Raw genomic sequence first — 23,755 nt, 5'->3', positions numbered from 1 at the left:
AAAGGGAAAGAAACCCCTTTATTTTTATATTCTTTAGAGTATGTAACCAGTAGACTGCTTCTTAGCATAGGGAATGTGCTTCTGTTGACAGGCAAGCAGGTTTATTGATACGTGTGTGTATATATGTGTATATATAAACTGTGACTATTCTGTGACAGTGACATACCAGTCATGTAACACTTATTTGGATAGGATGTCCCAAGTTTTCCCAGTGGCTGCTTCTCTGTGTTCAATCTTTCAGACTGGGACAAAATGAACCTTTCATATGGGACAAAATGAAACTGTTTCTCATGCAGACTTTTAAGTGCCACAGCACCATCATTCTGGAGGAGATTAAAAAATAGACATAATTTTTGTCTTTACTTTTTGAACAGGAATGGAAATTATATTACCTTTAATGTCATATCATCGGAGCAAGAGGCTAGTAGCATGCCAGATGGGTCCCATTTGATTGCGTTAACCTCGTTCTGAAATAAAGAATGATTTTATGAAGTAAATGTTCCTGCTACCTGCACTGTGCTGGGCACCCAGCAGAGGGCACTCACGGCTTATGCATGCAACAAGTTCAGCCACAAATTACAGCCCTGGTTGCTCCATGGGTGAAAAAAAGCAGAGCTGCTTCCCTAACATGCTATTTAAATTTCATTTAGGAACGGTAACCATTTTGTGTTTGTGAACAATTCACACCATCAGTCTTCTGATATGTGTTCTGCCACAAAGTCTCTAATACCCTTTCTTCACATGCTATAATTTAAATAAACCCTCAAACCAGACAGATTGATGATACAGCATTAACTTCTTAAAACTGAGATATTTCTTCAGTCAATATTCTGTAGATCTTGGAGATCCAAATTTTCAGTAGAAAATACTGGTTTGGTGTAAAGGTGCAAAGTTTATAATTCTTAGTATTGCAGCTTTACAACAATGCTAGTCTCTCTAAAGAGAGGTGTATTACGTAAACAAAATCCAGGATGGAATACTGAATAGTTTACAATGCTTTCTCTATCGATCTTTCTAGCACTTTGTAATTAACTTAGCCTAGTGTATCCCCTTGGTAATCAGTAAGTTCCCTGTGTTTTTTTGAGGGTCATACATATGGAGAAAAAAGCATTTAATAAAAAGGGATTGTTTTCTAAAAACATAAATTGGCTCAGGGTCTCAGTGAAAATAATCCTGGAAAATATTGAAATTTTGCTTTATCCATTTTACATGCTTCAGACATTATTAGAAGAAACTGTACAGATATTTGAAGTAAAAATTTGGATCATGTGCAAAATGGTGCATTTCACATAATCATAAAAAGCACCAGTCTGCTGGTAGGAATGTACAACCTGTCATGAAGTATCAGTTTAACCACAAACTAGATAAAGGTCTCCAAATGTAAAATTTTTCCTCAGTGGGGAGGTAGCAATTCTGGAAGTTAATATCTAAGTTACAGGTCACTATATGGCAGCAGTTTTCTCATGAATAAAAGCTTTAAAAACTAGCCTTTGACAGTCATTAAATACCATCAGGAGAAGAGGAGGCAAATACATCTTAAACAGATATTAGATTAAATTGATTCTAAAACTGAACAATGTCTCAAGGTAAATTGTTCTCTCCTTATTCATAGTTCTCATTTACTAGAGGAAACCAAGCCACTGGAAAACAAAATCTTATTTATTAATGTACCCTTAGTCTACAGCTCATGCTACATATAAATAGTCTCACTGTTTAAGCTGCAGGTTTTGCCTCCTACAGTGATTTAGAACAGTTTATCCCTTCTCACAGGCAGTGAATCACTCCCAAGGAATATGGTTTTAGGGAAGCAATGGGATGTAACACCTTTGGTGCTAGAACACACTCTGCAAACACATCATCTGCCATCATCCTAACATGCTGCCGTGACTTTATCACTAACATTTTGGGCTTCTTAAACTTACTGTGTGTCCTTGAAAGGTTTTAACGGGACGATCACAGCCAAGTCTGCATACGTGAATGCACATGTCAGTGCTGCAAGAGGCAAAAGTAGTGTTGTTCTGCCAGTCTACATCCAGAGCAGGAGCTGTGAAGTACAAACAACAGGGAACATCAGGGAACACAGCAAAGAAACAGCCATCCCAAATCATTCCCCTCCTGTCATCTATCTGGATCAGACTAAACGCTAGTTCTTGGCCTGTCACCCACTACCAGTTACAGGGATGATAGGGACTGTCTGAAAGGCACAAATTATTTTTTTTTCTTGCCGTGGATAATCTGGATGCTTTGCATGGCATCTGTTTATGAAAATCTTTTGGGTTCAGTTACAGAGGGGGCAGAACAATCTTCCTCCAACCTCCCTGCTCCCAGCTACACATGTCTCTTGGGCCATGTCTACCATTCACTGCTCTGTAAGCCAGTTCAGCAAAGAACCTGTAAGAAAACTAATCAAGAAAAAACATGTTTTTTTCAGATGGGTTACAGAAAATGTTCCTGTGAATGCCAGACAACACATGGGAGGGAAAAGCAGCAGGTGGCCATCTTCCTTTGCACCAGCTTTATGCAACCACTGACACAAACCTATTGCTCTGTGCAGACACGTGGATTAATAATACCTACATCCAGTTTAATTTGGCTGGGGATTGATTTAAGATAGGTACATTGATCAAGCTGATCTGAAATGAGAGGAAGAGTTTCTGTAGAGGGTTTGGCATTAGCTAGGGCTGAACTAATGAAACTTTGTACACAGATAGCACATGAACACATAACTAGTGCCTGTGTACAACACACACACTTCTCAAAAAGTATGGAAAAAACAAAAAAAGGCTTTTTTATACCATGTCACTGCAGACTAAAAGCATGCACAGGAGTAGGAGGGAATGACATACAGCTTGCTTGTTTTTCTAGGACTGCTGCTTGTTTTTTTTCTCAGGAAAGAGTTTAGCTGCCCTCCAGAGGATGACATAAGACTTGCTAAAATATAGAAATCTTCATTCTCAGCACACTCCTGTGAGAAGCAAGTGTGTCAAAACAAGACCAGCATATAGGAAGCAAAGTTGCGTCTTTTTCTGCTAACAATACAATGCAAGTTTATCATTAAAATGAAACCAAGAAATGCCCTATTCAAATATGTTCAGAATAATACTTTTGTAATACAGAGGTGAAAAGATACCTGTTTTGCTAAGCCTACTATATGTAAATGTATTTTCCTGTTACAATTTTTATAAACTGCAAAATGAGATTGATCCACGTCATCTTCCGAATCATCAGGTAGAGTGGAAGGCTGAAATTGCTTCCGATACAAGTATTTTTTAGAATATTAATGAAAAAGCTCAATAATTCTGTGTGACAGGTAAGGAATGTCTACATTGCAGAAATATAAACAACATTTGTGTGAGGAAGGCAGGCTACTTCTGAGTTTTCCAATGAACATGAATGGGGATTAGGAAACAGTGAAGGATTTAGTTTCTTTTACTGCCTGTTTGCCTTTCTTTTTATGCTGCAAGCTTTGTATTACTGTTTCAGAGCAAACAAAAATCTATCTTCATTAATAGCAATATGCCTTAAGGGCTAATATCCACTGTGATATGTATGAGTTAAAAAGTAATTTTCTGAGAGCTATTGGCACCTGAAGGGATGGATTTGCATTGCAGCATAATTTGAATCATAGAGTGTTGATAATTAATACTGATTCATTTATTGGTGTGTTTAATCATACGTTTACTGGATAAGTAACTACATAAAATGATCTGGAAAAAACAACCAAACGTGTTTTTTGATGCAAGTAATTGAATTGCCAAAGTGTCTCCAAAACCACAGGATACTAGCCAATTGCATAAAACCAATTAGAATGTCATCTAATAAAAGCAGAAACAAATCCTTAAGAAATGCAGCTAAAAGAAATCCCAACAACAAAAGTGTTACAATAATTATCAGTTAATTTAAGCTTTTTCTGAACAAATTTAGGTGTGATTCAGAATTAGAAGCTCAGAGGAAGATGGAGTTAAGTGTCTGCAGGGAGTGATTCGGAGCACTTCGATGTCTAAAATTGGGTCATACAAATACCTCTTATGGTCTCACTTAAGCAATTTGTTCCTGCCTGCATGGACATCAGTCCACATCTATCAGCAGATGTGAAAATTGGATTATTTCACTCCATTTTAAAGAAATAAGCTTTGTGAATACATACATGGATCAAATGTCCTGTGATGACTCATAGTTTTGCAAAGAATAATGAAACCCTAGAAGCTACTTATCCACATACTTACATATTTTGACCATAAAACCTTAAATTTACATGGGAACATCAGTGATATCGAGGCCTTCAAGACCTAGACAAAGGAGTCTTCCTTATGTGTTTTAAGATGATGGTTTTGTCCATATGGGTGTAAATTAAACAAGCTGTTGTAAAGCAGCTGAGAGTAAAAAATCTATGTTATTCCCAGGCCAACTATCTTCAGACTTCAAAGAGGTATGCAAAGAAGTACGCCACACAGGTATGTGTTAAAGGAACTGTACTCTGTCTAGACTAGAGTTTTAATTGTTAAAATGCTACCTTTAATCCTTGTGTAGACAAGGTTTTCAGATTCCAGATATGGAAAGGAATTTGCTGTTAGTTTGTTCTGGTGAATAAGTGATGCAAAGAGGACAAGGTGAGGTCTTTGTGACTTTAGATTTATGTGAGGACAAAGACTCCAGCTGATTTTAAGGGGCTTTTTGTAGGACATATGCTTTTGGCCTATCAACAATTTCCTTAATAATTAACTGCTTTACTTCCCTATGAAAACATATTTGAAATAATCGGAAAAAACCCCAAAACACAGCCTCTCCACATCTGCACTTCAGTTGTGTCTTATGGTCCAAAGACAAACAGCATCCATAATAAGAATTTTTTAAAAAATATATTAATGCAGATGGACATCAGCATATTGTATTGAAAGATGTACTTAAGATTTCAACTTGCTAAAAGGGGAATGGAGTGATATGTAATGGATGCATACCACTGCTAAGACAGCTACATGTCGGTGAATGTGATTATGAAGGGGCAACTGAGTTCTGAATCTGCAACTACTCAGATCAGTGGTTATGGATCAGAAGGCTTAAGAGTCTCATTAACTACATCACTATACAGCATGAAGTCTGCTTTTATGGAACAGTTATGATAGATAAATGAATGCCACAGTGAGAAAATCTGTCAGCAGACACTGACTCCTCCAAACTGACAGTTGCATTAATAAGCGAGATGAGTGACAAAAATGCAGAGTATGGCTCTGCTTAGCGCATGCACATACTTCTTGTCTTCTGTTGAATAACCATTTCAATTGCTACTGCATATTAATAACATCTGTGAAAATGTAAGATTGAGAACTAGAAATTGAGTTGAAAAGCATGTGCAAATTAATGTTTTAAAATTAGTAGTAAAATATGTGTTTTTAAACACCATTAAGCACCTTGTGAAAGCCTGCTGTGTTTAAAAATGGCTTAGCTACAGTGAACACACAGGAAGATGAACATTTTGAGCATCACAATCTGGAATGTTTTGCTGCTTTTAAACTCAGTTTAACCACACTCCATAAAAATTCCTCACTATGACAACTTATCCAGTTTGGATCATAGATTCAGTCATCATCTTACAAGTCTAGTCTCAGGTGAATTTAAGATTACGTCAATGTTACTCAAGATTACTTAGCATCTGACATCTCCTGTCTTGTTGAAGCAGATCAGATCTACAAACGACTACTCAAGTAAGGTTTTGGTGCAGAAAGGTTTTGAAACTCAAGGTTGGCAATTGATTTCTGATAATCAGCGAAAGCAAATACTGAAGAACTTCAAGTCAAAATTAAAAGATAAGAAATTCCTGAGGACCTTCATGCTTGCAGTGGTGATGTAAGCTACACGCGAGATCCACCTGCTTCCCTCTCATGTCAGCTTCATTGCAACAGGAACGAAAAGAGTGGAAGAGATCCCACACACCTCCACTGAAAATTCTCTTCAGAAATCACCACTCAGTACTATTCAAGCACATAGATAACAACAGAATCATTCAGCTAGGTAGACATGGCTGGTATATAAACTCTCCTAGAATCAGTTTGACTTTCAAAGCTGATTTTCACAGAACCCCATCTTTCTGAAAAGAATAAACCCACAAGCCATGATACTCAGGACAGTTAAAGCACAAAAAGCTTGGTTCAAACTTCTGTCTGGTAGATAGGTTTTCACAAAAGGATAAATTACATTGAAAAATTTAAAACTGCATTTCATTTTACTAACAAGAGTAATGCAGAAATTACCTGAATGGAAAGGAAACTGCTGTTTAGCTTCTCCTGTGTGAGCATCCCAAATTATTGTTGTCTGCAACCGAAGAAAGGGGGGAAAAAAAAAGATTAGTGACTGTTCAGCTCAGAGAAAACAAAGACAGCACCCTCACTGAGGAGCAATTCTAAAAGATGAACTGATAAAATTATTGATTCAGAGAACCTTGTGTGCTGAACAGCTGAAAAAACAGAAATCACTTTCAAATATTACAAAATCATAATCTAAGTGTAGATAAAGTAGTATCACGCCCACAGAGGATGTAATGTAACTACTAAGAATGGGCATATTCTCTCTGAATAATGCTAGGAGACAGCACAACCACATTTTTAAGAAGCATTTTGTTACAGCTATTTCAGTTACCTTCTTCAAAGAAGACTTTTTCCCCTTTTCAAAGATGCCAGTTGACTTCTACTCCAAAACTATGTGATACTATATTTCTAACAATTAAACCAAGTGAAATGTTTATCTAGCAGCAGAGGACGTAACACTTCTTGCCACTGTGGTGGGACAGACTAAAGTGTAATTTGCTTACTACAGGGTTTAATCCATACTCACAGCACATGTAAGCAACTCCCCTGTAGAGCTCCATACTACCTTTTGAGTGAACTGTCAATTTATTGGGAGTATACGCTTCCAGAAAATAAATTAAGGATGCCTTATCTTGCTGATAATGGAAATTCCATTGAGAGACAAGTGTAGCTGAATATAAGCCAGTATTAAAAGGAATAAAACTCAGTTTCCATTTTCACAAGTATGTGAAAATATAGGGATTCATCTCGCCTACAAATCAGATTGAGCTAGTTTCCTTAGACTCCCTCTGGCAGGTGCTGGAGAGAAGCACTGTCAGTGCATCCCATCACTTGGGATGCAACCCATCACTTGAAAGTGCTATTTTTCTCTCCAAATTTTATAAAGGAAGCCAAGGATGACATACACATTTAATTTTTATACATAGAAAGTTAGGCAAGATGAATGCTGTGTACTTTCCAGTTTAAGTTCTAATAGATTTGTGCTCATCATCACCAGTCATCTGTTCATTCTGATCTCTAATATGCACTCAGCTATAGCTACTATGTTTTGCTTGACTTTAAGTTCAGAACTACCATTTTTTTGTATATTTGCATAGGAATGCATATATATTTATTCAAATAAAAGTGTTTCAATAATTAGATGAGTTAAAAGGTGTAATATCTTTAAGATCACTTCCTTCCTGGAAATAATCAGTTGATAAAACTAGACACATAAGTATCGGAAGCAGTTCTTTCCTTAACTGAGACACATTTAAGATGCAATTTTACAAAGGGGGCAAATGGAGCTGTTTTAAGTAAAATCTTTTACAGAAAATCATACACGTTTATGCAGCCTCAAAAATGTAATCAACACACACTAAAACAAATTAAAGAAAAGTAAACTCTCCAGGATGCCTGGAGGAGAAGAAAATAACCTTATGGAATTCAGCAGCACAAGCTCATGAAGCCAGCACATTTATATGATAGAATAATGTATTTTTAAAACTCACTTTATCAACACCAGCACTTAAAATATAATTCCCCTTTTTGTTCCATTTCAGGGCAAATATTGGACCTTTATGTTGACCTAAGGTGCTTGCAAGGTTACCTGGAATAAAGAAAAGGTTAATATTACAATTTGTTTACAAATTAGCCAAATTACAGTGCACTGCTGGTTGATGCTTAAGAACAATAAAAGTTGTTTGACTTACCGTCGTCTGTCCATATTCTTGCAAAACCATCATACGAGCCTGTAGCCAATAGTGTTCCATCACTCTGTTGGGATATATATAAAATGGCAAAGGTCGAATCCATTTCAACCAACCTTTTTCTTTTATTTTCCTTCTTTTTTAAGGTTTGTGCATTGTGATTTATGGAAAATCTGAGTCCACACATCGAGACAGATTATACTATGATTTAAACTAAAGGTTATTACTGCAAGATAGCAAAGAGGAAATAAACCCCTTTAATGTACTGTGAAATACCAGCCTGTACGATCAGATAAGAGTCATTTAATCAAAAGGATTAGAAAAAGAAAACAAGATATAACAAATTCTATGGGATTCTTCCAGATAACAAACAGATAATAGTTCTTAGGCATAAAGAACCTATAAAACACCAACAGATCATCTAAATCCTGACTAAATCCAGCTCAGTGAAATTCAGGCACTTACACGTGAAAAAAAGGACGTAAACACTTAAGTCACCTACACTCATGTTTGACACCTGGAATGCTATCAACCACCAAGATTCCCAAATTGCTTCCTACTTGTCCAAACACAGACTCCCAAACATGCTCAGAGGCACAGTATAGGATAGCTACAGATGGATAGCCTGAGAAAAGTTGGATTCATGGGTCCCAATTAGGAGAAAAAAAGCCCAGGAACGGTAATCAGCAAATTGCATGTGTTCTGCTGGAGGGAGGCCTTCACTGAAGGGTATCTTCTGTGCAGCCAACGATGCTAGAGTTACTGGGCCAGAAGTAGAATAATCAGAAAGGAACTTGACCATGCAATTTGGTGAGATGGGTACTGTTGGAGCTGGGCGTTTAGTCTTTAAACATTTTAGCACTTGGATCAGGAGTGAGATTCACCCCACTTACCTCCAGACATCCAGAATTCAGGAGAGTAACCTAGTCTCCCTCTATAACTAACAGCATCACTCACTTCTGGAGTGTGATTTATGATCCCATTTGCTTTAGACTCTACTCAGACCAGCACAAAGGCACATGTCTCTTGTTTCTGCTGACTTAGAGGGAGTCTATATGACTAATTTAGATGGTTAAATCTAAGGGAGATGAATCCTACCCTTGGCACCAAAGGAAACGATCTGAATAGGGCCTCTAGAAATAACCTTTCTTATTGTACCATAAATCACATAAACCAGAGAAGAACCGATTTAATATCACCAGTGTGAAAATTTCACAGTGAAATATGATTAATATTGTGGTTCTAAATAAACAATAAAGGCAGATGGCATTTCTAGCATCATGAATAGGAATTTAGGAACAAGCATAAAATAATCCTTTAAAACATATGTCCACTCCAACCTCCCAAAAACAGTGAGTCAGAGCAGTTGTAGATTTAACTCTAATGTATAATGATGTAGGGGGAAAAATATAAAAATCTAAGCCAACTTCACTGTGATATACAGTTATATGGACCACTGATGAGAACAAAGGTGGTGAGAGCAAAAAAAAAAAGAAAAGGGAAGGAAAGCTCAGGGACTAGATGTACAGTTTATCCAAATTTGTTGGTGGTAATTCACATCCTTTGGAAAACTCGAAGTATACTGGAAGCACTTCAAGAGTTTAAATTAGAAACACTTCCTTACATTAAGTACTAGCACAATCTAAGTGAAGTATTAGTGATCAATGAAGTCTGGAAAGGTATGGAACTACTATAGGAAATACCAGATGATACACTTTATGTTTTGGACAACTTTTCTCATAACTGTTCTGCACCTTTGCATGCTTTCATCTTTCAACTACTCTTTTCTTACTCCTCAATTCAGTTCTTCCCAACTATTTTTCTTCTCTGTGGTATCCACAAGAAACAAGTAATGAACATTCTTGGGTTTTATCTTTATTTGCTTTGTTAACCTACCTCTGTGTTCTGTACTATCCACCAACTTCTTTCATTGTGTCAAATATAAAATACGTAGGGGAAGCTGATTTGTGCACTGGCCTTATCTTTTACTTTTGTGGAGCACCTAGCTCATCTGAAGGACAATAATTGCAGTAAAGATTAAGCAAATCTTGATCTCTGGCCAGCAACTGAGACTGTATGCAATTGCTGAGAATCCTTTTTGGTACTTAATTTTTAAACTGTTTTGCTATGAAAACAAGACTAATGTGATCACTCTGTCTGTACTAGTATCAGCAAAACAGAATACAAGTGATCTCAAAATTAGTTAAGGTTCTTGCAAGGTCTTTAAGTTCTTTTTACAGTGCTTGGTGGCAGAAGGGAGACATGAGGCAGCCTTAAAGCTGCCCAAAGATACTGGCCAGACACACAGCAATACCTGTCCTCTCTGCTCACTTCAATCTTCTCTATGCAGGACCATATTATCTAAGACAGAAGGTTTTGCAGGAGGAAAGTAAAAAAGGGATCAGGCAAGACAGTTCCACCCAGAAGGTGGGTGGGTAAAGAGAGAATGACCACACATGCTCCTACCAAGATAAAGACAATAATGTGAACATGTTGTGCTATGCACAGCGTAATTCAAATGAGAGCGTGTCTTGATAGTCCAACTTCAGAAAAAGCTTCACTGGTGCTTACATCTCCTTACAAGCCAAAATAAAGTAGCTATGAGATGCAAATACATTATTAATCAGGCTTCATTACTACATAGATTGTTTTTTTAATCTTCATTGTTAAAGCTAGCTAAGTTTATTTTTGCCCATGCTCCTAAAATAGAGATACAAATACATCATTATGAAGATTGAAGATGGCAACAGTCCTGGAAAATTATAGCATATGAGGGAAAGTTAAGCCTATTATCAGTATTTGAAACAGGAGGTCAGTAGGTTAGGACAGAGCTTCTGGTCACCTCAGATATAAAAGATACAGAGCAGCAGCTGTAACTGCCTCTGAATTAAATTTAGATAGTTAAAAACCATGCACAGTCTTAGAAGCTAGCTTACATTCCAATCCAATGAAGTCACATCCTTATTGCTGGGGACATCATGTCCTCCTTCTCTTATGCAGTGCCTCAAAACCAGTTGAGTGGAACCGCTGTTGCTGTTTTCATTGAGATTCCATATTCTGGCCGTTGAGTCTCCAGATCTATAAAAGCAATTGTGCAGAGATGAAAACTCCTCTTAGTGTCGACCCAGCAAACAATGTAAAAGCTGTTTTCACTGAGAGAACATCACAAGCTTTAAAAAGTAATTTTTCTTTCCTTCCTGCACTCCGTATACTTTTTAACATATTTAAATTATACGTATCACCTGAGTCCCCATCATCGTTTGCTTTATTCAGAAAAGTTTTACCTAAAGTACATTTGCTCGCTCTCTACATTTGGCACTTCAGACCTAAAGCTGCTACCACCATAACCCAGACCGCCCGGGGGAACTCAGCATTGCCAAGGTAGCACCGTGGAGATCCCAATACGGATGGAAACGCAAAGGCTGCGCTCGCGTGCCTCCCACAAAGAGCGTGCACAGTCCCAGCAGCTCCCAGGGGGTCACTGGTCCCCGGCGCTCCCCCGGAGGCGCAGCGGGCTCTGGGCACAGCGTGACGGGACCTGGGGGTCACCCCTGCCGAGGGGCCAGTGCCACCCTGGCAGCAGCCTCGGGGAAGGGCACCTCCAGCTGCGTGACGAAGGTGCTGCGGTGCCGGCTCCCTCCTGCTGCCCCGGCTCCTCTGACAGACACTGCAGGAGCAGGAGGTGAACTGAAGGCTGCCTTTAATTTGGCCATGGCCCTTTCATAAGGCTCTTCTGTTCAGGACAGACCAGAACACACCCTCTGGCTGAAGCTGTTCGCAAAACAGCCTCTCGGCGTTAAACCAAGCTACACAATCTAATGATTAGGAAAGAAGAAGCGTAGACAAAGACAGAATCAGGGTTTTGATTTATTTCATAGACCAAACATTTTCTAGGGAGATGTTTCACTGCAAGCTGAAATCCTGATTTTGTCTAGAAAAAGTTGTGAGGAGGAAGCGAAGAGTCTATCATAGTCTGCTTGTAAATAATGTATTTATTTTCACTTTGCATAAATCCTTCTTCCAACGAAAAACGTTTCTGAGGTCAGAAATCAATTTGCAGTGGGGTGGAAGATATTATGCATTTTAACTTACTGGGACTTATTTAATCGCTCCCGCCCCCTGCTTTTTTTTCCAAACAATCAATAACAACCACCACCAAAACAATCAAAGTACCCTGGATTGCTTCTTTTGTCCAGAGGGTAATTTTCATTTACATGCAGTAAGTAGAATCTTGGAGCAGAATTAGGATCTCTCTTATATTTCCAAGAATTCGTACAGTTTAGATGAAATTTCGTTGTTGATATACCTTACGTGTTAGCTTTTCCTTTTTTTAAAGGAATGACTAAAACTTAATTTCTTATACACTAACAAGGAGAAAAGGTCTTTCTTTGAAGACTGAAAACCTGAGATCCATTTTTGCTTTGATAAGCCATGTTTTACTGAGAGCGAAGTCCATAGCAAGAGAATATTAGATTTTCGTCTGGTCTACTAATAAAACATTTTTATTATTTATACTAAAACTACAGGGCAAATTTCAAACATTTGGTATGTCTTTGAGTGCAAATATTGACCAATCAGGAATTAAACTTGACTGACCTTTGTGTATTATTTTACCAATAATTTAGCCAAATTTTACATGAGCGACAGTTCAACTGTAAAAGCAAAAACCTCTCTGCTTGTATCAGTGGCTCTGAGCTCTGCTGGGTCACGGCATGCCTGGGGAACGTGTCCCCATCTCCTCCGAAGCCCCTGTGCCAAGCTTGGATATGATGGCTGGCCAGGGCTTTGCCAGCCTAACCACAAGCTACTGCTCTACAGCTATTCTTTAATTTTTGGCACATATCTTACATGTTAGTGATTAAGAAATAATTCGAATGAGGAGAATTTTTGCCACCATGCAGAGCTGTGACTGTAACATAACTATTTCTTCAGAGGTCTGGAAAACTGAACAACAGTTTTGCATAATTTGGCTAGAAAATTAATGAAGTTATTCATGAGGCTCAGAAGTTAAGGAACAGTTTTAGTTGTGATGATTTAAAATAATGGGAACATAAGTCCTTCACAGGCTTAAGTTATTGGTTAACATGTTAAGAAGGAAATTCCTTCAGTGCTGGCTTCTCTGCTATGTAAGACTCCGAGCCAGTCCTGCCCTCGTTGTAAAAATCCAGTTTGTTATTGGATCCTGTGAATAAAGTACTCAGTCACTTGGCTATCAAACTCAATATCCTATTTGCTAGTTCTAAAAGGGTTGTGTTTTGTTTTTCAACAGTTTTATTTAGTCAGTTTTCTGGCAATGCTTGGGCAATCTTATTTTCCAGTATTTTAATTTTGTTTTTCCATTTTCTTCTTCCTAAGGCTACATAAGCTATTATGTGTCCCTGCAGAGAGGTTTTATAAGCCTACCAGTGTGTGGCAGGGGATATTTGTGTGTCTTCCCTTTTGTTGCTGGGAAAAAAAAAAAAAGGAGTATTCTCTGCTCTGGAAAGTATTCTGATTTCTGCTGAATGATTCAGTGAACCCTGCCTTATTAGAGGACCATAGTTCAAGCACAATTCAGAAAGATATTTAATCTCCTTAGCCCACAGAAGCATTTCTATCTGCATGATAAAGCAGCTCATTCCAACATGCAAGTCATGAACACTTGAGTAATAGGTATACTGTTCTGCACTATGGTAGAGTACTGCCAAATTTTAGGAAGGCTAGTTCTGAAATAATTTTATTTCATGTTCTTCAGCCCTGGTATAATCATGAATCAAGGTGGACAAATGTTTGCAGAATTTTATTTGTGACATATAAAATCTCCATTCCGTAACTGTCAGCACAGAGGTTAACACAGCTGCAGTTGGGTAAAAAAATCTGCAATACGGTTGTTGAACCTTGGTATTTCTAATCCTCAGCTGCAAGTCTTAAAATCACTGTTACTTTGATGTGCACTATTGTTAGAGTGTATTTAATACTTTTGGCTCAAACAGGTTAGATCTTTTATTATTTTATTTTAGAAAGAGATTATTAAAAGCATAAAGGGAAGGAAACTCCTCCTCATAATTCACACATCTAACTTTTCCTTAATAAAGCAGATCTCTTAAAGTAAGTGCTTACACTTCCTAGGGGGTCAGCAGAGGGAAGTATCTCGGAGGTCTTCAGAGGGAGGTCTCTTACCCACTGATTCTACAGCATTACTCCCTGCAACAGCTTATTCATGTAGACCTCACCTCAGAGCTGACCACTTTGCATTAATGGATTTGATGCAATGTGAAAACTGGTCCAAATAAAGTCACCTGCTAATGAATAAGCACTTACAGTCAGCAGAACTAACACCTGGCACTGACTAGGATTATTCAGAAAGGTAATTCACAGTGGATCCTAAACCACTGGAATCAAACCACTTGTGAGGAATACAGCAACTCACAGTATTATATAAAACCAAGAGATGATGACAGAATGTGTTGGTTTTGGCTGAAAAAAAAACATCCTAGAAACCTAGAAAAATTCTTTTGGCCCAGAAACATCCTTTCTTGCTTCTGAGACACACAGCCATAACTGAACGATCTTGGAGAACAGCTTTTATGGCTAATTATTTTGCTGACTAGGGAGAGCAAAGGTGCACAGAGCGCTCTGCAAGAGGCAAAGTTCCCCTGTGTGAAAGAGGCTGGTATAGATCAGCAAAGATAAGCAAAGAAACCTACTGTTGGGTTTGGGGAATGAGGTCAGGTCCCTCTGCTTCACGGCTACGAGAAATACCTGAAGGGCATGGCTGGATGTAACAGAACAGAACACGCTCTCAGAAGCAGCAGTTGAACATGCTGACAGAAACGTCCTAAATTAAACTGGAAAAACTTCTGGAGTTCAAGGCTCTAGCAGCCTTGACATTAGCAGTCCATCCACTTCTATACTGGGAAATTCAAGCACGTTCAGGAACGCTCTGGGTCACCGGACCATGATGACCTATGCTAGCAAACTGACAGGTTATTCCCTGGCCAGATTTTGGCCTGTTTTAATTATCACTCTTGCTCAGGGCTCTGACTTTCTCTCTGAATAACTCCTGGGCATGGTTTGGTGGTTACAACGTCCAGAGATGATTCCCAATGTGCAGTTTATTTGGCAGCCAGGACAGTTTGCTAGCACAGACACTGGCCATTCTGTGCCAGTTGGACTTCAGTGCCTAGGAATATTCCCAGGCACGGTTAGTTTACTAATGTGGATGTAGCTGTAATGGGTTTCTGAACTACTCAGGGAACATAACCATCTGTAACAATTTACGTGTGTCATAAAATTAAAATTTAGATATTGAAAGATATCTCATGGAATAAATCAGTCTTTGAAGAGGAGGACAATAGGCTTTTAAGAGCAAAATTGTAACTATGGACTGAAATGGCCAAATCCTGAGATTTAGCCAAGCACCTATTTTTTTTTTTTTTTCACCTGTTCAAAACATCTAAGCATTCTTCTCATATGTATCTGGTGACAGTCAGGCCTTTGATAGCCTTTACTGGTATCTCTAGTTTCCTCCATCCTCCACTTTCAGGGTTATGGGTGTGGTGGAGGAGAAAGAGCAGCTGCAGAAAATGTTATGACTGGCTATTTGGTTAGAGGAATTCCTGTCTCCACTGTTTTTTTTTTTTTTTTTTTTTTTTTTTTAATGGCCTTTTGGAAAGTCTAGAGAGTATATATTCCTGTGCTAGCCTTCACACCCTAAAATATCATAGCAATTGAGTATACGGGACATCAAATATCAAAATCCCTTTCGATCAGTGGGATATGCAGTAAATCTGGAAAACAGTGCTCTAGTTTTGGGTAATTCATTCTACAAACAAATCCCCTTACACAGCTTGCTTCAGATTAGGTTATGAACCTGCACTATTCTTTTACTGCTTTGGAAATTACACCAGGTTGCTGTCTAAACTGCTGCTAATTGTTAGAAAAATTTATTGCTTGTATGACAAGACTTGAAGAAAATACTTTGCCATGAATTGACATTCAATTGTGCTAGGCACTTCATAAACAGAAAAACTATGTTATTTCCTTTATTTAATAGTTAGGTTTTAATATGTATTTTTTAAGAAGACAACAGTGGGTACAATCAGGCAGACAGGAAACCAGAAGAAAACTACGGACTGGGCAGCACAATATGGCTATTAGAGAATCTAACAATTCAGTGTTTGCACATCAAACTAACTGCATTTTTCTATTTTGAAGCATTACTTTGTAAAGGACAAACAGAACTGCAGCATGCAGTAGATCCCGGGGAACTTCTCCCCCTTGCTTAATTGGTGCCGTAAGACACAGTTTAACGGTAGATGATAGCTTGCACTATTATTATACCAGACACCTCAAATGCTTCTTTGTGCAGTGGCATGATCAGTCACTCAGCTCTCTTCCTCTGGCTTCATTTTCTTTTGTGCATTTTATGCTGTTTCAGTCATGTAAGCTTCATCAGGCACTCACTGCTCCATTACCTGAAGGCTACTGCATCATATACTTTGTCTCTTATCAGCAGGTTAAAATCTGATCAAAATGCACATGGATCTGAATTATTTGCATCTTCACTGCACTGTTATTAGTCTGCATGAGACACAACACCTGACTGTACTTTCTAACCATGCATGAATTTATGTGCTTCCAAAATCAGTAGCAAAGCTTATTAAGAAAGACCTATTACACTGCAGGGTAAAGCTTAATTGAAGGGACAGTGAGAAGGTATTCCCCTACCTTAGACATCTGACTAATGGTTCTGATTATCATTCTCCAGGTTCACCTGAAGCTGTGTAAGCTATCACTGTCCCAGGGATCCATCTACCAGTGCTCATCACCCAGCAGCAAAGCGAAACACCCACTGGTTCCTCAGTTACTGCAGTAGAGACTCTGGTTTATTAAATGTTCCACTGTTTAAGCTATGCACACCAGGACTGTGAACCCCAGATCCTAGGGAAGCAGCCCAGTATGGTAAGCACTGGCAGAGGGGCGAGTCAGATACCGGGAAGTAGTTACCAGTGCTAAAGCCAACAGATGAGGTCTCAGCACCTCTACGTCGGAGACTTAACTCCCTATGTAATGAGTTGAGAGATGTAGGTACCTGCAGAGGGACAGAGCACTTGAGTAGACGCCTAATTTCAGCTGTGCAGATATTCTCCAGAATAAAGCAGCATCTTCACTTCATCTCAGGAGCCACCAGGTGTCCCTAAAGAATAATTCTGTATGGTATCCTTTCTCCCCAAGGATTTTCCTTTAGGGTAATACTGTGGGTGTGCTAACTGATCACGTGCACACTGTTCTCCATAGAATTCAAATAAATGCTATAATGGGTAAGTTTACTACTAAAAAGTATATTGTTTAGGACGACAGGGCTCAAGGAGATCTAGTGTTTCAACAAACACAGTCCCTTCATTTGAATGATCCTAAGTATGAGAGTGACTGATCTCAAAACAGCCCAAAAAATTCTAATTAAGTTTGTCCCCACTACAGGAAAGCTCTTCCAGCTTTTGTGAAACCTTCTCTAGATTTTCATCTTTTATGCGAGACGGCCATGAAAACAATCTAGGTTAACTAGATTCTTCTTAGTTTTTGAGGTTTTCTTCACTATTAGGCCATGATTTAACAACTATGGGTAGTCAAAGCATTTAGGCATACACTGAAAAGTTAGAGGAGTAGTACAGGGGTGTGTTTGTTCAAGATCATTTGATGTTGACTTACAAATCATTATGTAGACAGTAACATTTCCTGTACGTCACAGATTCTTTGCTTTCCCTTAATTCACTTATTTTTCTTTGAAAATATCCTCTCAGATTTGGGCTGGGACAATTAAGGAATATCATATGCTACAGTTGTTCCACATCTACCAATCCTATTTATTTATTTATTTATTTATTTATTTAGTAATTATTTTTTATGGCTCACTCAACTGTATGCTGAAAAATGTGTGTGAAATAACTGTTTTATACTTGCCTGTATTAACTGGAGCCTGACCTTAATGATCAGGACTTCCCTTCTTAATAATAATTATTTGCTAGGGATATGTAACACTGCCAAGCAATATTGCCTGAGACACTAGAAAACTGAGTGGGTAGAGGAATATGGTTAGCAGAAAATACAGCAGATGTATGGCATAGGAGTGGGGCTGATATTACTGCTCTTCTCTGTACCATGGCATCATCCAGGGACCCTATCACAAACCAGAAGACCCACTGAGCCTACGGAAAAAAACAGCTGAAAACCAAAGTTTTTAATCTAAAAACTCTACATACAGATCTAGCAAATTCTACCACTATATCAATTTAAAATTAATAAATGAACATACTTAATACTACAGATGCTATTGGGCTTGGACGTCCCAGAAACAAAGCATATTCAGTAGGATTCTGTTTTCTAAAAATCCAGTTAGTTGCATGAAATTTTTCTTCGGCAACTTCTGTCTTCACTTTCTTAGATCTCCTGCGTTGTTTATCTAACCTGGTATTTATACTTCCTATTTATTCTTTCCTATTTGCACTCTAATTTCTTGTTTTCATGTATTAAGTCAACAAAGATAAGAAGACTATGCTCATGATCTTGCAAGAAGCTGGAAATAAAATAAGGACTCTCCTCTTCCTTGTAAGAAATGTGTTCTGATACTGCTAAGCAACTTTAAGTGCTGAAGACCCATTTATGTCTTCTAACTTCTATCAGTTTTCCGCCACATTTCCAGATAGACTTCTTAATTTTAGCCTTCATTTTAAGGTTTTACGTTAAGCATGAACAAACACAGATTCTAACAGTGTCTGTATGTAGCTCTTGGGGTATGTTTACATTAGCATTTTTGTTTGTATCAAAAGCACTTTTTGTAAGTCAGTCTCCTGATTGTCCCACTTACCAGGCTTGGTTGTGATTCCTGAGCAGCCCTGCAGAACACAAACTAGACTCCTTTCCAAAGACACTAAACCAAAACACACCCTCAAACCACTCCGCAATGTTCAGCTCATTGGACAAAACTAGGTCCAGCCTGATGCCCCTCTATCCCATACAAACAATGGTGACGTAAGGTCCTCACAAAACAGTTTTGCTCTACAGATCTACTCCTGGTTGTGTACCAAGCTAATGCAGACATAGACAAAGAAAATTCTGGCTTAGAGTCGCCATACTTTCAAAAAGAAAACACGGATGCCAAAGACTTTCTGAGATCCCGATGTGAACCGTTAACCAAGAGCAGTAGGAGTAGAATACATGAACTTCAAGTACTCTGAAAATTATCCATAGTTATTTTAAAAATCCTTACAAAAAAAATAATGTGTATTCACAGCCACAGAGTGGCACATCTTAAATGTGCAAATGCTTCATATTCTGTGTCACCTTATAATTACTTAACTGCTACATAGGTGCAGCACTCCTGAAAAAAACAGTTGCAGGCTGAAAAAACAGTGAAGAGAACACTCATTCATCTCTAGTATACACTCCCAGGTTCTTGCATCTCTAAATACATTGTAATTGCAGCAGCTGGTTTCAGTCATGGTCATACCCGGATGCTAGCAGGTCACCCACAGGGTTCCAGGCACAGATGAACACCTCTGATTCATGGCCGCGAAGGACTGTCGCTTTGTTAGGAGGAATTTCAACATCCCCATCAATTTCCATTGGCTTTGAATGATTATCTGTAAGGAGATATACCAGAACAAGTAGTTAACAAGAAGCTGTTACGTCTGCTTTAAAAACAAGCTGGCTACCCATGGCCTAAATGTTACAGCAACATATAGACTGTAAATAATATTCTGTGTTGTGTCAATGATCACATTACTCTATTTTTTCCCTATCATGATTCAAATTTATGATATTTCTTCAAAATGTAGAGCTTTCCAAAATATTTTCTACAAATGCACATGGCTTTTCTTCCAAAAAATAGTTACCATTTATTTCAGTGTAAGTGTTTTTTGAAGCTGGATTCATTAAAAATGACTTAGAGATTTACTGCAATAGCAGATGGCCCAAATTGAGAAAACCTTTATGCTACTCTTAGAAAAGTAACATACATCTTCTTACACAGTGTCATGTAAGTAATATGTGTGCTACTCACAGATGAAGAATACACCAAGTAAGGACCTCGTTCCCTGAGCATGGCAGGGAAATGGTGAGTGACCACCTTCTCAAGGGTATCATAATATATGCAAAGGTACCAGCTGAGGCATAGATACACTTGACGTGCATGCTGTAATTCTGGGGTTCTTTAGACTGCAGTCTAAGTAACTTTGTTTTCTAAAGCTCTTATATTTCCTTAAGGAAAAAGAGTGAATTTAAAATGATGAATTTCTCTTAGCAGCAGCAATTCATTCCAATTTGCATCATGAACAATGTTTTTACTCCAGATTTTCATTGCTTCAGTATAAATCTTCCCTCATTCAGCTCAAACCACACTTCCTGGCAGCAACACAAGCTTATTATCCCCTGTGAACAAGACAACAACCAAGGACAGGTAACACACCGACTCGGCAGACAGCCGATGCCACGCGCAGAGATGTGGCCCATTTCACAGAAAGCACATCCGAGAGCAGACAGCTGGCAGCCTGGGGCAAGGGCAGCCTCCTGTTCCCTAATCAATGCCTTGGCCAGCTGATCTGCTCTGACTGATCAAAATGCAAGCTCTCTTTCTGGATTAAGTCTTTTAGTTAGCCATTCTTTAATCACATATGGAGATCCATAGGTTCGCAATTGGAATAATTATGCTCCTTTACTGCCACATGTTTATGGCGTTTAAAATCAGCCATCTGTCCTGATACTCAAGCTCTGCTGAGCTATTGTGCCCATTGACTGGCAAAACAGACCGTGACGTTGCACAACTGCCATTGGAAAGAAGATCTCCATATTTCTACCCTTCATCCAGGCTTTCAAATATCCTGTTTTGCTCTGCCTGGTTTATGCGAGTCAACCAAGTAGCACCTCTCATTGCATGTTTGGTTAGGTACCATATTAACCATGCCTGTGCCATATCTACAGTATGGATGGAATGAAATTCACATGTAATTCAGTAAGTTGCATAGCAATGAGTAACAAAATTAGAAAACAACTAACAGTAGTTTCACAGCTCACATTTCTAATTCAAAATATCTGTATTTTTATCTATACTTAGTATCTATGGACTTGCATAAAACTAAACATATTACAAATGCCTGTTTGTAAAATCTACATTTATGCTGAGTCCCTATGTTAAGCATTGTCCTTGATAATTCTCTGTGTGTAGTATAACTACTAAAATTAATACCATCAAGATAGGATATTGTGAGCAATCAGGGCAACGAAGAGCAAAGCACTACTAAAATCCACCAGAAGATAGAAGTCTAGAACATGAAATCCTCTTGTTTCTCAGCACAGCACAGAATTACCAGGTTTAAAGCATATTTTCATGAGAAAAACAGCAGCATGGTAATGGCTGTGCATTCATCTGTGTCCTACACACAGTGTGAGTTGGAAGCTGGGGGTAAATCAAGAAGATCTTTCAAGTGTTTTAATTTGAAAAATTTAAATGAGATGCTACTCTTACCACATATGATACTATTGTTACCTGCCTGGCTCTAAAGGCAGAGATGCTTTTCACTCTCGAATAAAACCAAATGACAGCTTGGAAGCAGCATTACTCCAGGGTCCCAGAGTCATCAGGTGCTATCAGAGCAAGGCCATCTGATACTCAGGAATATTTTTCTCTTGTACACGGCCAGATGGAGTAATCTAGATACACACTTTGAATGTTATTAGCTGCTGTGGAAAACCCCCCACAAATAGTCATGCTGTGAAAAAGAAACCTTCATCAGCTGATACCTGCATCAGTACATGCAAGACTGGCCTGTGGGAGCAATGAAATACCTGCAGGATTACTTTCTACTGTCTTCCAGTAAGGATTCTGACACTACAGATTTGGTAGTTCAGGAGAAAAGGGAGGGAAGAATGAGGAGTCTTTCAGAAATAGTTCACAAATGTTCACGTTATATATGTTTTCTTCCTATTTTCATCAGTAGTCAGGAACAGTAGTCAGGAGTGTTATTGTTAAGCATAAAACTTAAAATGCCCCATTAAACAAAGAGGACAGTTCATGCTTCTGCAATACTGCTTCAGGTTCCTCTCAGATTCAGACAGACACTAGCAATATAAAAGGCATACGATTGTAGTAACAACAAACAATTGCACAAACCCCTGAGCACAAGACGGCACCCTTGTAAGAGTGCTAAGTTCCTTATATAGCATGAGCTCTTGTAAGCCCTGGTCTCATCTGAAAATTTGGCTTTCCTGTGGATGCAGCTACAGTGTGGCCATAGAGAACAAGAATAAATAAATAAATAAGAAAGATGCAGTAAGCACCAAGAGTAGGCCTTTTTCTATTTTTTTTTTAAAGTATCTTCAAAGCAGAAAGCTCTTGGTTAAGATCTCATTTGCACAAGGAATGCCTCTGAGGGGGTCTCTGAAAGAGAGGGCAGTTCTACCAAGTGCAACAGACCCTTGTAGGTGAAAAACTTAAGTCTGCAGGTCACATAGTGAAGGACTCTCCCCAGATGTCAACACAAATCATTTTCTAAAGGCCAGAGTCTGGTTCAGCTGGTTAAGTCTATGCTATATTCTTCTAATTTTTTCCCTCAAAGTATTAAAAATCCCAAATCACTGGAAAGTAAAAGTCATATTTCCCCAAAATATTATGATTAAGTTTTTTAAAAAAATAAATTCTAACATACCAGCAAGTAATATTAACTCTCTTTCTACTTCCTCCAAATTAAAGAAGATATATTTTTAAGATCTTAGCAGTGCTAGCCCTGTCTTTTCTCAGGAAATGTGTTTTTTTACTTAAATCTTTGACAGGCCTTTCACTGAAGTTATTCTTTATGGCTGTAGTTATAATAAAGAAACTGGGCTCAGTCTTCTTTCCAGAGCTTTATTTTTCTTAAACCCAAGCCAATCCTTGCAAATATAATGAAACAAACGACACCAAAAATATTTGAGTTGGAAAACAATCCAAAGTTTGGCTCCATTTCTACATGCCTATTTTTATTTTTTCTACTAATTTTTAAAGTGACTCAAAGCTGAAAACATTACTCAGGAAACAGCAGGAGAAAGTAGCAATTTTATTTATTTAATATTTGAATCTGCCCCTCAAACTGTTATTGTTAGATTTTTTCCCGTCTCTTCCCTTTCTTAAATCAAATCATCCTATCATATGATATTGATAACATCACATACAAAAATATACCATATTATATTAAATATATTAAGGGGTTTTGGGGAAGACTTACAGTGTCAGGGAGAACTCTGTATCAGAATAAATGCAAACCAGGTAACTTCCCAAAGACGTCTCTCTCACCAGCATCCCCCATCCCGCCTCTCTATGGCAGGTTGATATATGGGTGACCCCCAGGTTATGGCTAAGGCTTCGCACACTATCCAAACCCATCCCAGTATATGCCAGTTCTGCGGAATCCAACAACAGTGAAAATGACGACTTGGGAATTTTTTCACACCTCCCATATCAGCAGTCTGTTCTACCCAGCCGGCCTCACCTTACCCATCTTACATCCTATCCTAAATTTTGGTACTATTTATCCTAAACCTTTTGTCCCTACCTAAGACATTTTACATCCTGTCCTAAATTTTTATCCAGTCCTATCCTAAGCCTTTTGTCCTAAGCTAAGTTCTTGCCAGATCTTTTGCCTTAGTCCATCCTAGACTAAACAGACTCTCTGAACGCAGCGGTAAGGGAAAAGGTAAGGCTGGATATACCGTTTGCCCTGCATAAGCAATGAGAAGGAAGGGTAAGACCCTTAT

At 38.4% G+C, this 23,755-nt stretch overlaps 1 protein-coding gene across 2 annotated transcripts in view; it reads right to left on the bottom strand.

Annotated features, from left to right (window-relative positions):
* The window catches only part of TBL1X (transducin beta like 1 X-linked), a 198,784-nt gene that overhangs the window by 9,835 nt on the left and 165,194 nt on the right, over window positions 1–23,755 (bottom strand). For both annotated transcript variants that reach the window (XM_042788878.1, XM_042788879.1), the window contains 7 exons: window positions 19,479–19,611; window positions 10,927–11,068; window positions 7,994–8,057; window positions 7,793–7,890; window positions 6,249–6,309; window positions 1,923–2,044; window positions 393–467 (listed from right to left, as the gene is read on the bottom strand). In XM_042788878.1, the coding sequence (XP_042644812.1) occupies window positions 393–467; window positions 1,923–2,044; window positions 6,249–6,309; window positions 7,793–7,890; window positions 7,994–8,057; window positions 10,927–11,068; window positions 19,479–19,611 (695 nt within the window). The remainder of the gene's footprint in view (window positions 1–392; window positions 468–1,922; window positions 2,045–6,248; window positions 6,310–7,792; window positions 7,891–7,993; window positions 8,058–10,926; window positions 11,069–19,478; window positions 19,612–23,755) is intronic.

This window comes from Tyto alba, unplaced genomic scaffold (genome assembly GCF_018691265.1).
Source record: "Tyto alba isolate M040663 unplaced genomic scaffold, T.alba_DEE_v4.0 Super-Scaffold_14, whole genome shotgun sequence".
In the NCBI taxonomy this organism is placed as follows: Eukaryota; Metazoa; Chordata; class Aves; order Strigiformes; family Tytonidae; genus Tyto; species Tyto alba.
The sequence above is the reverse complement of the archived record's forward strand: the minus strand, read 5'-3'. Positions and strand labels throughout refer to the sequence as shown.